The sequence below is a fragment of the Colias philodice genome, chromosome 13, assembly GCF_061535455.1.
Source record: "Colias philodice isolate Cphi_HAF_F1 chromosome 13, ilColPhil1 Martin Lab GWU primary, whole genome shotgun sequence".
Lineage (NCBI taxonomy): Eukaryota > Metazoa > Arthropoda > Insecta > Lepidoptera > Pieridae > Colias > Colias philodice.
This window is the reverse complement of record NC_143098.1, coordinates 8359779-8375837: the sequence shown is the minus strand read 5'-3', so window position 1 is coordinate 8375837 and position 16059 is coordinate 8359779. Positions and strand designations below refer to the sequence as shown.

Sequence of the window (16059 nt, the reverse complement as noted above, 5' to 3'; positions counted from 1 at the left end):
TTGAAATATCAATATACAGATTGATAATATTTTATTCATAGATAATAATTTCAAATAATGTTTTGTATGTGGTTAGAACATTTAACTGTAAAAACTCACATTTTCTTCTTAAAAATATTAAATTCTGTTCAACATAAATTATAAGAAACAAGAATCAGTTCACTTAATTTGCAAGAATAAGTCCTAAAAAATTGGAGACGACATGATATCTCTTTTATTTATTTTATCTGTTGTGTGTTTGACATGATCTATGACGTAGTAGATTAAAAAAAAATAAAAAGTTTTTTTTTGCTTTGAAAATACGTGATTGTGTGCCTACCCATAGTATTCTTAAAAAAATAATAGATAAATCGTAGTTATACTTACAATTTGGAGTTCGTTGTCCACTATTTATTTTTAATAATTCATGCCAATCAAGTAAATAAGACGGTCATCTTGAAGTTGGAATCCAAGTTTAATTAAAGAAAAACTGTGTTTGTTTACAATTACTTCATACCTAATATGAATTAAATTTTTATTAAATGCAATGGCTCCAATAGTAAAAAATATAATACACGCAGGACAGAAATATATTCCTATAGTTGATGGTAGTAAGGTACGTTTATTTACTTATGTACTTAACTTACGTTAAAATTATACCCATCTTCTACAGTCACGACTTACTTATTACTTACCTACTCTAGTAATTGAAACATTGCAAACCTGACTCATATGAATAATTTTTCAAACATCAATAAATAGAAATGTTTCAACTCAATGAAGTTTATAAATTATGTTACTCCTTTCGTCCCAACTCGAAGCCTTCATAATAAAAGGGGGCACTGAAAAACAGCGCTGGCAATGTTCCTGAACGTTGCAGCATATGCTGAGCTGTCTCCTTTTTGTCAGGATCGTATGACACACCTTAATAAAAATACTGATTGACAATTTTATTTTCTCTACGTGCTTTTTTAAAGTTATTAATTTTAGTGTTATTGTTGCTATCTTCTTGTCGTGGTGCTTTCTTATTTATCTCTTACGGTTCTTTATGTTTTATGTGTGTGTGTGTTGTGCTGTCCTTGATAAATAAATGTTTCTTTCTTTCTTTCTTTCTTTCTTCTTTCTTTTATTTAAGGCACATTTCCATTTCCAAACATGGAAGCTGGGTCCTGAGAGGACTCTAATTGATGATAGTAGAAAGATTGGGAAAAAAGAGCCAATGATGCTCGTAATTGGTCACAAATTCAAGTTAGAAGTATGGGAAAGTATCATCAAAATGATGGCTGTTGGAGAAGTTGCAAGTTTTACTGTTCAAAAAGAGGTAAATAAAGCATTGAGATAATATTACTATACGTATGGAGGAGACACCACGAACAAAATCTGTGCGCCATTTTTTTGCTCTAACTAAGTTTTAAAAATTATTATCTAGTTAGGTTCTTACCGATGAAAGTTATTCCTTTGCACATTTCCGTATTATTTGTATTATTTGTGCAATATCGTAACACACACGAAGGCATATTTGATGCGTTTCACTTTAAAACCATTAAAAAAAACCGCTCAACATACGTCATGTGGCGTATGTTGAGCGGAACATAAGTGATGTAGGCGGTGTCGTCTCCATATATGTATATCTCAATGAAATAAAGGGAAAATCTTGTCATTATTTATTTATTTTTAACATACTTAGTACATTTAATCATACAATATAAATTTTAAATCTTATAGTAATGCATAATATTAATTGCAATATTAATCAAACAATCAACATATAAAATTACTTTAATTTCCTTGCAAGAATTCTTATAATCTAGAATTCTTATCATTAATTATTTTATTGGAGAGTTAAAACATATAATTGTGTTGAACAGCTTGTTTACAGCTATCCATTTGTCTCGAAAACATTAAGAGAACTGGGACAAGAGCAGCATAAAATAAAACATAGTTGCACAATGACATTGCACACTGAAGGTATTGGTTACCAAGATCTCGATGATCTGATCAGCAATCCTTGTGATTTGGAGTTCATTATTGGTAGGTGCCGTGAATCAGTTGTAACTGTTCTATGAAATTTATTAACAAGATTAATATTGAACAGACTTTTTATACAGAATTAATTCAATCTGAAATCATTAAGATCATATTTGGCTATTTTAGAACTGTTAAAAGTGGAAACGTCAGATCAATATGAAAAAGAGTTATGGCAACTCAACATAGAAGAAAGGCTGAAACTTATTCCAGAACTAAAGGAAAAAGGCAACAAGTTGTATGCTGAAAAACAATATAATGACGCTGAAGACGCTTACAGACAGGCATTGGGTATTTTGGAACAGTTAATGATAAGGTGCTTTAATCTTTATTCTTTCCTAATAAAAAATCTTTTCTTATATTATGAATATGTGTCTGTCTGTCTTTTCGTAATGCTTATGCCACCGAACTGATTTGGATGAAAAGAGGATATAGGATATATTCTATCCCAGAAATCCCATACTATGTGGGTTTTCTTTTTCCTATGCCAGTAAAGCCATTGACAGAAAGCTAGTCATCTATATTATGTTACTATAACAAGAACTAAATAATATTTTTTTTTATATGACTATGCTATAATACTTCAGGGTTAATATGAATAAAAAGACAGACTCATTGTAAAACAGAATGTTTTATTAAAGGTTAAATTTAATATTTACAGGGAAAGGAAAAGTGATGAGGAATGGATTGCATTGAATAAGCTGAAACTTCCTATCCTATTGAACTATGCGCAATGCAAACTGCTCAAGGATGACTATTATTCCGTCATAGAACATTGCAGCACAGTACTTGAGTATGATAAAGGTAATTGTATGCAACCTTTCAGCAATTATAAAATACAAATGTATGAATATTCACGTGAGACAAATCCTATTTGAAGCTTAGAAATGTTAAAGTACGCTTTGAAATATTTGTACTAAAAATATTTTTGTTTAGTTGTAACAAAAGTTCCATAATTACGCATTGAAATGTGTTTTAAGTATCTAAAACTTGTCAGTTTGCGAAACAGTTAACTTTTTTTTTCATCTAACATGGCAATAAGACTAAACTATTTGCCAGTATCAAGAACAGTTAACTTAATTACTAAAACAAAATAAAATATTACAAAATACTAATTGCTCTTAAACATTGTTTGTTTTAGATAATGAAAAAGCATTATACCGGCGGGCCAGAGCTCATGTAGGTGCGTGGAACCCAGATGAAGCTGAAGATGACTTTAAACATTTGAAAGCATTAAATCCATCATTAGCTGTCGCAATAGATAAAGAACTTGATAATATCAGATGGCTTCGGAAGGAAAAAGCAGAGCAGGAAAAAACAGCTATGAGAAAACTGTTTAATCAACAAAATGAAGAAACAGTAACGGAAGAGTGAATATTCTTTGTGATATAGATAACTATAACATTATTATTATTTAGGATAGATATTATGCACAATGTAAATCTTGTAAAGAAGGATATGCTTATTATAAAATTATTAAGTACATATCTATTACTGATTATTTTTAAGTATTTCAGCGTGTATCTTTACTTGGATCCAATCAAACCAGGTACAAAATATTAGATAAAAATGTATGCTAATTTCCTTTATATCATTATGACTAATTAGTTGTTGATATGAAGACAGAATATCGAGGACTTAAATCAGTAGTTACTATTAATTTACATAGGCATTCCATCAGAGACAAATCAGCCTTGTCCTGCCACAAACTTTTCGATGCGCTGGCTATCTCCTACACATTCGCTGGGAACTTAGACTCAAGTATCAAAATTTATATCCTCACTCCCAACGACTTAAGGGCCTCCCTTCTATTATGAGACAAAAGCCCTTCTTCACGTACGTGTATGTAAACATACAGGACCTGCTTGGTAATTGTGTTTCTGGCTTATGAATTTGGCAAAACATTATTTTATTCACTATACTTTTCTTAATAAAAATATTATTGTTTTGTTATGTTTTGAAATGTAAGAAATTTATATTTATTAACGAATCCAATGTATATTATTGAAAAGTACTAAACTAAGTATGTATATATCTATGTCGGAATGAACTTAGGCCGGTCAATTTAGACATAAAAATTAAAAAGTAAAAACAGTTCGACTAATCTTCCAAGTTCCAACTTAGACTTAAATTTGTCCACAATAATGATACTTTTTTTAAACACTTGTTTTTCAAAATTATGTTATGTTGCAAAATTCAAAGTCTCATGGTACTCATGGTCTTACCACAAAACAATTTAAACACAGTCTAACTTTAAACCAGGGATCTGTCACTTTAATAGTTGTTTATGTAAAATACGACAAAACCAGATTAAAGAGAAACCCTGTCTAAAGTTTTTTTGTGGTAAGACCAAGGGTAAGACAGTGAAATTTTTATTCCAGTGTCAGAATGGATATGTCATGTATTTCGCCTTAGGTTCGCCTACTACCTACCGATAGATTATAGTTTTCACGTGAAAGTGAACACGGAATATTCGTTCGCTATTTTAAGATTTTATCCATTTATGTTACCACAGGCGTAGAGCATTTTTATATAGATTACAAGGAAATGCTCGTCGCTCGAGGGAATTATGTAGTGTAATGTGTACACATTACTAGATAATTCCTTATCCGTGTAAGAAAATGGTGATATATTTTTATTTAGAAGTTACAACTACATAAATAAGTAACATAATGAATTTTATGGAACTGTTATGTTTATTTATATTTAAAAAAATCTGTAGTTATATGTTTATATGTTACCGGAAATGTATGAAATCAAGGAATTGTATACAAATCCTAGGAAATGTGTACAATTCCGATACCATTTAGGAAATGTATAAAATATTATTTAATAAACTATCTAATGCATAGATATCCTAGGAAATGTATAATCTTCCTCGGAATTGTATATAATTCCAATATCGTATTAGGAAATCTATAAAGTACCTAAATGATTTCTGTAATAAAACACTGTATCGGGTAACAGTCTTACCGTAAAATAATAATAATATGTTCATATTATCTTACTAATTAACATTTCTTAAATCAACTTATATTCAATCAAATCAAATTTTCATTTGGTAAGTAATCAGTCCCCTCGTCCCGCTGTCCCCGTGTACACGTCCCAGTCGGATTGTATAATCCGCCGTAACAACGGAATATGCCGAAATTCGTCTTTTTCCAAAATTCTACAAAAAGATGGTCGCGAGCCGACGGAGCCCAACTTCGTGGGGCTCCTATTTCTATGTAGTTTTAAAAAACACGAACCTAACCCACCCCCTTATCCAAACCAAAAATTTCTGATTTAGAATTTTCGGCCCTCCCCCCCTCGTCCCGCGTACCTTCCAATATCTTAGATGTTTTACATTTCCGATTGCTATTTAGGAAATGTATAGATTTCCTAGGCAATGTGTATAAAATCATTTATTTCACACATTTCTGTGGGATTTTAGGAATTACATCATACATTTCCTAGGAATTTTATACAATGACGGATTACATACATTTCCGTTAGCATATACATATATATATAATATTCCTCAAGGGAGTAACTATGATTTTAGCTTGTGTAATTATTGCGGTTTATTTTTCTATTTTCTTGAACATGTTCTAGGTCTCGCACAATTTTTTCTTTAATCCAGTTACCCGGAGACTAATGCTGAACCGTTTGATATTTTTCACGTACAGACGCTACATTTTCTTTTCAACTAAATTTAAGTAGGTACTTAATAAATATATTAATGAAGAAATGTGTATTTTTTTTTGCTTTCATTAGGTACGTTAAAAGTCATGCGCACCAGCAAAGTTATTAGGTCGGTTAGGCCGGTTACAGAGCTTCACCGACCGTCAGTGCGTACGTCAGTCGCGCTTGTCATATGTATGGAAATTCATAAACCGTACAGTGCTAGACTTGTGCTAGCAGCTAGACCGACCATACGCACGCGTATTTTGCTACGCACTGGCCACTGCGTAGTGCGTACGAGGACCGTCGGTCGAGCGCGTCCGCGTGCGTAGCGTCGGTCGACTGACGCGCTAGTGACGCGCTATGGAAACAAATGAACACGTTCAGTGCTGTACCAAGCGGTCATACCATACCGACCATACTGAACAGGCCTGGTCAGTTTACTGGTACGCAGAGCACTGAATGATACAAACTGACCTTAGATCATTAAGTAATGGATAACACACGCAGGCGTTTCCCCTTTTGCCGAGGTATAAGATTATTCGAATCGAAAAATCTTATGCTTTCATAAAAACTACTTGCGTAATCGATTACGAACACTCTGCGTATTCGTGAAACATCGAAAGGACGTCTGCGAGTGCTCCGCTAAAAATGCCGTTTTGCACTGTCAAGTCTTGCAGAAGCAATTCAAACATGTCGAATATTAAAAAAGATGGAATAACCTTTCATTTGTGTATATTTTTTTATTTTTTTAACGTACATTTCTAATTAAATGCAATTTCTAATAATCGTCGATGTATCGTTTAGCGATATGATCAAGACAAATAATCGAGTCATGTGTGTACTCGATCATTGATGCGGCCTCACGAGACTATCATGGAAAGAAAATATACAAATTTAATCTTTATGAACTAAGCGATAAAGTTGAATTTAGAACGCGATATTGAACCGCACTCCCCACGAGACTATAAAGTGATGTAGCGAGACTATCTTGAAGAGAAAATATACAAATTTAATCTTTATGAACTAAGCGATAAAGTTGAATTTAGAACGCGATATTGAACCGCACTCCCCACGAGACTATAAAGTGATGTAGCGAGACTATCTTGAAGAGAAATTCAAATTTAATCTTTATGAACTTAGTGATAGAGTTGAATTTAAAAACTCGTCGCTTAAAAGGTCGTTAATTTTTACGACTTTCTTAGTGACGGACTGCTTTTAACTTAAACGTCGATAAAAAAATATTTTTCTAAGTATAATTTGAAATGAGATGAGAATTAATCTTTATTATATTAAAATTTTACACAACTGCATAAAAAGGAGTATAATGTTTATTTTGTAAGTCTTGTATATATTTATTAAAATTTACGCTCGGTTACTTTTAACTGGCAGAACATTTTAATGGTACGGAACCCTTCGTGCGCGAGTCCGACTCGCATTTAGCCGTTTTTTTTGTAATGTTAATCTACAAGATAAACATTACAAAAAAAACCTTTCTATTATGTAATCTATACTAATATTATAAAGCTGAAGAGTTTGTTTGTTTGTTTGAACGCGCTATTCTCGGGAACTACTGGTCCGATTTGAAAAATTCTTTCGGTGTTAGATAGCCCATTTATCGAGGAAGGTATATATCATCACGCTACGACCAACAGGAGTGGAGCCACGGAGGTGAAACCGCGCGGAGCAGCTACTTTATTTATATGTATGTACGAATATTGCGTATATTTCAGATTTACAAAAAATCCTGCTTTAAGGCTAAGGTGGATTGAATGCTGTGGGAGAAAATCAGAATGGACACCTCGGTACAGAAATAATAAAAATTTCTGGACCGATATTTATTTTATTGAATTATTGAATATAATATGTGATGTGTTGAATAAATACATATTCAAATACAAATAAAATGGCGTTTTATTGTTTTTTCATATGCATATAATAATGATGAAAACGTTACAAATGACCTGTGTAGTATTTTTTATGAATATAATATTAATGTTATTTCTAATTTCAACAAAATTATTATTTTTGTAATATCGATATGGTTACATCCCTTTAGAGCGATTGTATTATTACGTATATGTATAGAGATTTTTCTGTGTAATCGATGTATGTGTGCAAAAACATGCTAGTCTGTCCATTTTGTAATAGTTTGAGTTTGTAAAGACACAAATTATTTTTGTGAATGTGTGATTGTGTTCCAAAGTGTGAGTTACCCTCCCCGCACCAAAACCGGCAGAAAGTTTAGTTAGAACATTTGCCAGCGTGCTCCATCCATTACTTAATGATCTAAGAAACTGACGGTCGGTCAATGCGTATCATCAGGGCCAAAGGTACGCACTGACAGTCGGTGAACCTCTGTAACCGGCCTTATTATTTAAAATTTTATTTTTCTAGTGTTTTTGACCCTATCTTATATTGGGTAGGTATCTGCTTAAAGTCTGTTTAACTTAGGGTTCCGAACCTCAACAGGAAAAAACGGAACCTATATCTCTAAGAGCGTATACGCACTATGCGGGTAGCCGCATTGCGGGTAGCCGTCCGGCTGGCCGCAAGCACAATTATGTACGTGATATTCATTTCTATGCGCACTGCGATGCGGCTACCGCAGACCGCACAGTGCGCATAGAAATGAATATTACGTACATAATTGTGCTTGCGGTCAGCCGGACGGCTACCCGCAATGCGGCTACCCGCATAGTGCGTATACGCTCTAAGCCTTCACTAAGCTATATCATATTGTTATACGTCTCTCTGTCTGGCTGTCAAGACCCTTTTTTTCAGGAACACGTAGAGATATCAAGCTGAAATTTATATTGAATGCTCATAGAAATATAAGGTCCCTGAAGCTGTGAAAAAAATCAAACCAATATCTACAGCAGTAGTGAAGAGGATAATTTTGTTTTTACGACATCATAATAAGTCAACATTTTAAACAATTGAGTTATAGAAGCATTATTATTTTTTTTTTTATTGCAAACAATCGATAAATAATTATTGTGATCTAGATCTCGTGGGCTAGATTATAATCATATTGTAATGTTTACAATTTTACGGTGACATATCCAAAAAACTAGGAGTTTCAGTATATAAAAAGGTACTCTGTGACTAGGAGTCCAGACAAATTCTTGGAATAGGTATTATTTTGACATTGACAAATGACTTTTTTCTGAAATATGACATGTGGGTATTATAAAATATAACCTCAAAATCTCATAAGTTTTATGTAAATAAACATACAGTGCGATATTCTCTTTTTCCGATTGTTATAAACAGAATTGTATTAAAAATATATAAACACATTTGAAATGTCGGAAGAAACTAGCAATAATGAGGAATATGCATATTTGGACCGAGGAGGCTTTTCGTCAGAGAAATTTAAAATAGAGTTACGCGACCTTCCAAAGTTCTATGGGATAGCGGTGAATATAATATTTCAATAATTTTCTCAAGTAATAGTACATACTACCTCTTAAATTTAACATTCTTAACTAATTTTAGGAGTTAAAGAAGTTAATGAATCAGAAACTAGGATTAAGTGTAAGCAAGATTAAAAGACCGAAAGTTGGTAATCACTGGCTGTATGCGTGTTTTCAAAACGATGAGGAGCGTAATAAAGCTATCACAGCATTAAATGGATATCAGTGGAAAGGTTTGTACTTACGCAAATATTTTAATATCACGATAATTTTCCTATGACTAAGAAAAAAAAACATACGTACATATTTTATTGATAATAATAATTAAGTGTCGTTATTGATTTTACAGGTAAAACTTTGATAGCCGAAGCAGCTAAACCTGCACCTGATCCACTAGTTAAAAGAAAACAAGAAGGCACAGATAATGTTAAAAGGCAGAAAACAAATGATGATCAAGAAAAAAAAAGCCAAGAGGAAAGATTACGGGATGCTGTTACTCCATACTGGAATATACCCTATGATGAACAGGTAAGAATATAAAAATAATAAGTACCTACTTTTTATTTATTTCAAAAAAGCCTCAGGTAAGGCCCTTTATTATTTTATTTCAATTAAACATTTCAGCTCAAACTCAAAGAAAAGGATATGAAGCGTATACTAATGAAGTTTGATAATGAAGTGTGGAAGATAGATAAACAGAAGCGCAGTAAAATAGAGGCCAATAGAAAGATATATGATGGTTTAAGCTTTGATCTAAAGCCGATACAAAAGTCACCAATCACAGAGGGGTATAGGAATAAATGTGAGTTCACAGTTGGTATGGACGAGGAGACAAAGAAACCGACAGTTGGCTTTAGATTGGGATGCTATTGGGCTGGGTCAGTGGCTGTAGCGCCAGTGGAAAGTGTGAATCACATACCGGATAACATGAAAAAGATTGCTGTTGTGAGTATAATTTACTTTCATAGTATAATACATTTTTGATACCATTTAATCAACTTAAAACTCAAACATTTATTTATTAAATTAGAGTTCTTTTAGAAGCACTTTCAATCATCTTTACATATTTTTAACATATACCACCGATTCGGAAAAGTTTATATGGATGTGATGATTTTTCTTGCTCAATCTCATAAAAAATGTTCAATTATTGTTACTATGTACTTAAACTAGATTGCCCAGAAATTGAAAAAAAAAACATTATTAACTTAAAACACATCATCATAACATCAATCAATAGGATATTGTAAATCATACTATTTTTGTAATATATAACTAGCGGTCCGCTCCGGCTTCGCCCCTTGTACATATTTACGTTTTCTCTACATAAGAACCATCCCCTTTTTTTATTATATTCAAGGAATAAAATAAAAAATTTCATTTTTATATAATATATAGACAAAACTTTTCCAAATGTACATCTTCTTATATATAAAAATGAATCGCAAAATGTGTTGGTAAGCGCATAACCCGAGAACGGCTGAACCGATTTCCATAATTCTTTTTTTATTATATTCCTTGAAGTACGAGGATGGTTCTTATGTAGAGAAAACGTAAATATTATGTACCACGGGCGAAGCCGGGGCGGACCGCTAGTCCTGTATAAAAATGAATCGCAAAATGTGTTGGTAAGCGCATAACTCGAGAACGGCTGAACCGATTTCGATAATTCTTTTTTATTATATTCCTTGAAGTACCAGGATGGTTCTTATGTAGAGAAAACGTAAACATGTACCACGGGCGAAGCCGGGGCGGACCGCTAGTTGATAATAAAATAACACTGACAGGTATTTCAAGAGTTTGTAAGGCAATCTAACCTAGCTCCATACAGTCCAGTGGATTACACAGGCCATTGGAAATGTCTTACTGTGCGGCAATCAACACACAATAATGACATCATGCTCATCATTGCTATAGATCCACAGGTATGTATTTACATTTGTAAAGAAATGTATATAATCTAAATAAATAAATATTGAATAGAGTTAAACATGATTTTGTAGAATTAATTTAACTACCCACATAAGGATTTATACAGAATATTATGTTTAAAAAAGAATAGAATATAACTTTTAATTAGTTAATGTTATTGTATTTAAACTTCTTCTAGAAAATGTTGAGTTCTGTAAGTTTCATTTCATTTTTCTGCTATTTTACAGGCATTATCTAATGAAGAATTAGACAAATTAAAACAAGAATTAATTGAGTATTTCCAATTGGAACAATCAACTGCGTGTGGCGTTAAATCAGTTTACATACATCTGATATCTAAAAGGTTTAAAGAATATTCATTTTATTTCTAAATTCAATTTTATTAATACTATTCTTTAATACAGTATTAATTATTATTAATTTATAAATTTTAGGAGGGTAGGAGAAGAAGTACCTAAACCAATACATCTGTTGGGTTCAACACACATTACAGATACAATTTTAGGGCTACAGTTTATGATATCTCCTGAAGCATTTTTCCAGGTTTGTTTTATATTGAAACCAAATTGAAATTATTTGTTTAATATTTCACATTAATTATTACTATTTGTCGAAACTGAAAATAGACTGTGTCTTATTCATAGCATTGTAGCATGTCCATACCCACTATACAAATAGACCTACAGGCATCAATGTCAACATGATTTAATTATGCCAATCTAAATCAATATTTTTATAATAATAATTTACAGTATAAACGGTTGTATCTTTTTATTGTGTTAGTTTATAAATTTGATTATTTCACAGCTTCTAGGGACCATAGATTTGAGCATTCAATAATAATCTTATATATAAAATTCTCGTGTCACTATGTTAGTCTGCATACTCCTCCGAAACGGGTGGACCGATTCTCATGAAATTTTCTGTGCATATCGGGTAAGTCTGAGAATCGGCCAACATCTATTTTTCATATGTACCACGGGCGAAGCCGGGGCGGACCGCTAGTCTTATATATAAAATTCTCGTGTCACAATGTTAGTCTGCATACTCCTCCGAAACGGGTGGACCGATTCTCATGAAATTTTCTGTGCATATCGGGTAAGTCTGAGAATCGGCCAACATCTATTTTTCATATGTACCACGGGCGAAGCCGGGGCGGACCGCTAGTTTTTTTATAAATTAGTCTAGTTTAAATGCTATGTCTTTCTATAAATCGGAATATTATTTATTCATCAGATAAACACAGCAGGTGCTGAGATCCTTTATCAGAGTGCTATCGACATGAGCCAAGTGAATGAAAAGTCGACAGTCATAGATGTGTGCTGTGGTACCGGCACTATTGGATTATGTTTCGCTAAGGTAAATTATCACATATGTATAAAAATGAGATTTTATCGCTAAATATTGTGAGAGTATGTACTCTCAAAATACGTTAGAACATACAATAAATGCTCAAAAAATGACTGGAACAAAGACAAATATTTCTAATGGGCAATACATTAGACTTTGAACTTTACTGCTACGAAAGAAGTAAATTAATGTTTTATACAATGACGCTCGAACATTTTTTATCCGTCTTTTAGTATGCGATTGTGAGTCTAGTTGTTTATAGTACCTACTTTCGATCCTATATTACGATGTTAAAGAGAATAGTTAGGCGGCAGGCTATTGAATATTAAATTTAAAAAACTAAATTGTAGCAACTTACGCTGCTACACTACAATTCAATTTAATTCTAAATGTGTTTATTTATTTTATTAGCATTGCGCTGAAGTATTAGGCCTCGAGCTGATTGAAAAGGCAGTCGAAGATGCGAAAGCTAACGCAAAATTAAACAATATAGAAAACTGCAACTTTTATTCCGGTAAAGCTGAGTACACACTACCGGCCGTGCTCGCGAGAGCCGCTGGTGATGATATTATAGCCATTGTGGATCCACCAAGGGCTGGGTTACGTAAGTTTGTTTTATTTACTAAAATAAGAGTATGTAACGATTATTGAGAAACTTTTTGAAAGATTTAAATATCAGTGATAAACATACATACGAAAATATTTTCGTACACAAAACTTGTAGAATAGTAGCCATCCAGGCAAACGTTCTTCCATTCTCTTATCACTTAGGGGTATGAAAAATATAAGTTCGATTCTCAGACCTACCTGATATGCATAATGCATACAAAATTTCATGAGAATCAGTCAAGCCATTTCGGAGGAAATTACTTCTAACACCGCGACATGAGAATCTATACTAAAATTATAAAGCTGAAGAGATTGTTTGTTTGTTTGAACGCGCTAATCTCGGGAACTACTGGTCCGATTTGAAAAATTATTTTGGTGTTAGATAGGTCATTTATCGAGGAAGGCTATAGGCTATATATAATCACGCTACAACCAACAGGAGTGGAGCCAAGGGGGTGAAACCGCGCGGATCAGCTAGTTTTATTTATATATAAGAATTAACCGATTTTTATATATGTACTTAAATGATTATGATAATATGTATAATATTTTTGGGAACGTTATTTTATGTAATGCTAAAACAACCATGAAAATAAACATATCTTAGTTCTATAGTTTTCTAGAAATTTTGTAATCATTTTTTCCATGAAAATAAATAAAACACCCTTCCTTACTTTTCTCTACATTTATTATTCCCAAAATGTATTCCACAGATATGACAGCAATAACAACGCTGCGCAACAACAAGCGTGTCAAGCGGCTCATATACATGTCGTGCAGCCCGGCGTCGGTCACCAAGAACTTTGTGGACCTCACAAGGGCGTCTTCAAAGACGTTACATGGCGCGCCCTTTTCGCCTGTATGTGCTCTGCCTGTGGATATGTTTCCGCATACGAAACATGTGGAATTGATTGTGCTGTTTGAAAGGGAACAGGTGAGTCGAGGGCATAGTTTTTAAATTATTGTTATGTTTTTTGAGGTTTATAAAAATTTTAGGTGGTTGAACGCGCAGTGACTTTTTCTTGTTATTTACTTAGATAATATTTTACAAGTTAGCGAGTAAGATATATTAGTGGGTTATTTGGTTATTTTTTAATGGCAATTCTTTCTCACGATAGTAGGTTATTCTTATGCAAATATGTATTTTAAGACGCGCAGCGCTAACTAGTTGTAAAGTAAGCAAAAGTTTTGGGTACTACAATGTAATAGTAACTTGATAAGTCACTATAATATTTAAAAGAATTTATAGTGTGCAAAATGACTAGAAAAAAAATACATTTTAACAGAGCTTAGATTTTTGTTAAGATTCATGTTACTTTTATTTCAGGAACCTACAAGAGATGTAGAAAAACCTGTAGAGAAAATCACTGAAGAGGAAACTGTGAAAGAATCAAAAGAAGACGATGCTGCAAGTCATGAAAATAATGTAAATAATGAAGATGTGGAATCGTGACATGTATAACTGTTGAATAATAAATATGCTATTTAAGTAACTTGACTTTTTTTTGTATGTACCTTCCCACTGATATATATAAAAGTTACAAAAATTTACGGGCGAGTTAATATTTATGAATAAAAAAATTATAATACACATTTAATAACAATCAGACACACTTTATTATCCTATACCACAGACTAATAATAATATACTACGTACCTATACTGAAAAAGTTAGTTAATTATTTCACATTTAAGTAAATGGGTTAACCATAGGTTCAGTCTTATGAATTTTTTTTCCCAATTTCCTCCTTTCTAACTAGGTATACATCGAAAAAAACTCACAGTTGCCCAAATACGCGGTATACAATAAACACAATACTTATAAGTAGATAAATCATTTATTTACTTCTCCTCACAATTCCTAGTCACATAAATTAATCTACATGCATACAAAACTATCAAATATATAAATAAATAGTATGTTGTGACCATTTTCAATAAATTTACGAATTAATAAATTCAGGTAAACAAGAGTTTCACTAAAAATAAATTAAAATCAAATAATTATCGCGATATCATAAAATTTATTTAAGAAATAGACTTAATTTAGACAGAAATTAAATCTGGGCTTCATTAAAATTAAATGATATTATATCCTCGGGCAGCATAATAATTCCACAGGAATTTAATAAAGTGAGACCGGGCCGCATTCCACGTTGCATAGCATACCATAGCGTGAATTTTAACACGTCCTCACCATTATGAGCTTTTCGTACAGTCTGAAAAAAATTTTCTTTATATAATCCATTATATAATCGCAACAAATAATCCAATTATTTTCTTAACTTATGTTACCTTATGGTATTAATGGACTGCTTTCCTGATGTCTAAAAATCTCACTCACGAGTCACGACCTAAATATATTCATAATATTTGAAATGATTTTAATCAGTATATAAGTAGAGCATAGTCAATTTAATAAATCTATATTTTATTATCAACTACTTTTCAGAACTCGGCTTCGCCCGCGTGATTTGAAACTTGTCAAAATATTCCATTGAAAAGTTACATTTGGGGTTGCATTTTTTAGAGGACGCAATTTTATTTTTTTGATGTGTAGGGGGGTTCAGTGTGAAGCTATCACCAAGTTTGTGGGGTCGCCACCCTTGTCCCACGGCCGCCATCTTGAAAATAGCGGTTGATATGGTTTTTACGATATATCTCTTTAACTATTTATTTGATAAAAAAAATTGTTAACACTGTTTGTTGCAAATTAAATTCTCTACAACTTTGGTCCAGTAACTTTTTGTCGTAGAACTATAAATAAAAAAGTTATAAGCGAAAATGTTCAGAAATTAGAGATATTTATATTTTTCAATAAAACTTTTTTTTATCATTTTACGAAGAAATGATATCAGACCATTATTGTAGATTGTTTTTTGAGGAACAACTTTTATATACAACATTTTTTCATTAAGTAAATAGCTAAGATTTTACAGCGCTCCGAAGTGAGTACTATTTTTCAGTACTCTTAACAGCTATACAGTATACATACATTATGTGTGTACTAATAATAATTTGTCATCAGTAATTGTTTTTAATATTTTTAATAATTAATAATTAATTTTGCAATATTATTAAT

General features: G+C 32.3%; 2 protein-coding genes across 3 annotated transcripts; both read left to right on the top strand.

The window, feature by feature from the left end:
- Positions 1–250: 250 nt before the first annotated feature.
- Positions 251–5815, top strand: LOC149483552 (AH receptor-interacting protein). Of its 2 annotated transcripts, XR_016316501.1 has the most exons (7): positions 251–595; positions 1115–1300; positions 1848–2010; positions 2134–2320; positions 2666–2808; positions 3146–4284; positions 4353–5815. XR_016316501.1 is itself a non-coding variant. In XM_089702653.1 (6 exons), exons 1-6 carry the CDS (start codon positions 527–529, stop codon positions 3376–3378), a joined length of 981 nt encoding a protein of 326 aa, XP_089558779.1. In that variant the 5' UTR covers positions 251–526; the 3' UTR covers positions 3379–5777. The 2 variants fall into 2 exon arrangements, 1 of the variants encoding a protein (XP_089558779.1); XM_089702653.1 differs by having other exon boundaries at positions 3146–5777.
- A 3051-nt stretch (positions 5816–8866) lies between these two features.
- Positions 8867–14470, top strand: LOC149483551 (tRNA (uracil-5-)-methyltransferase homolog A). Its single transcript, XM_089702633.1, has 11 exons — positions 8867–9089; positions 9169–9319; positions 9436–9614; positions 9711–10031; positions 10874–11011; positions 11246–11361; positions 11453–11561; positions 12255–12377; positions 12780–12972; positions 13691–13911; positions 14305–14470. Exons 1-11 carry the CDS (start codon positions 8976–8978, stop codon positions 14428–14430), a joined length of 1791 nt encoding a protein of 596 aa, XP_089558759.1. The 5' UTR covers positions 8867–8975; the 3' UTR covers positions 14431–14470.
- Positions 14471–16059: the final 1589 nt, after the last annotated feature.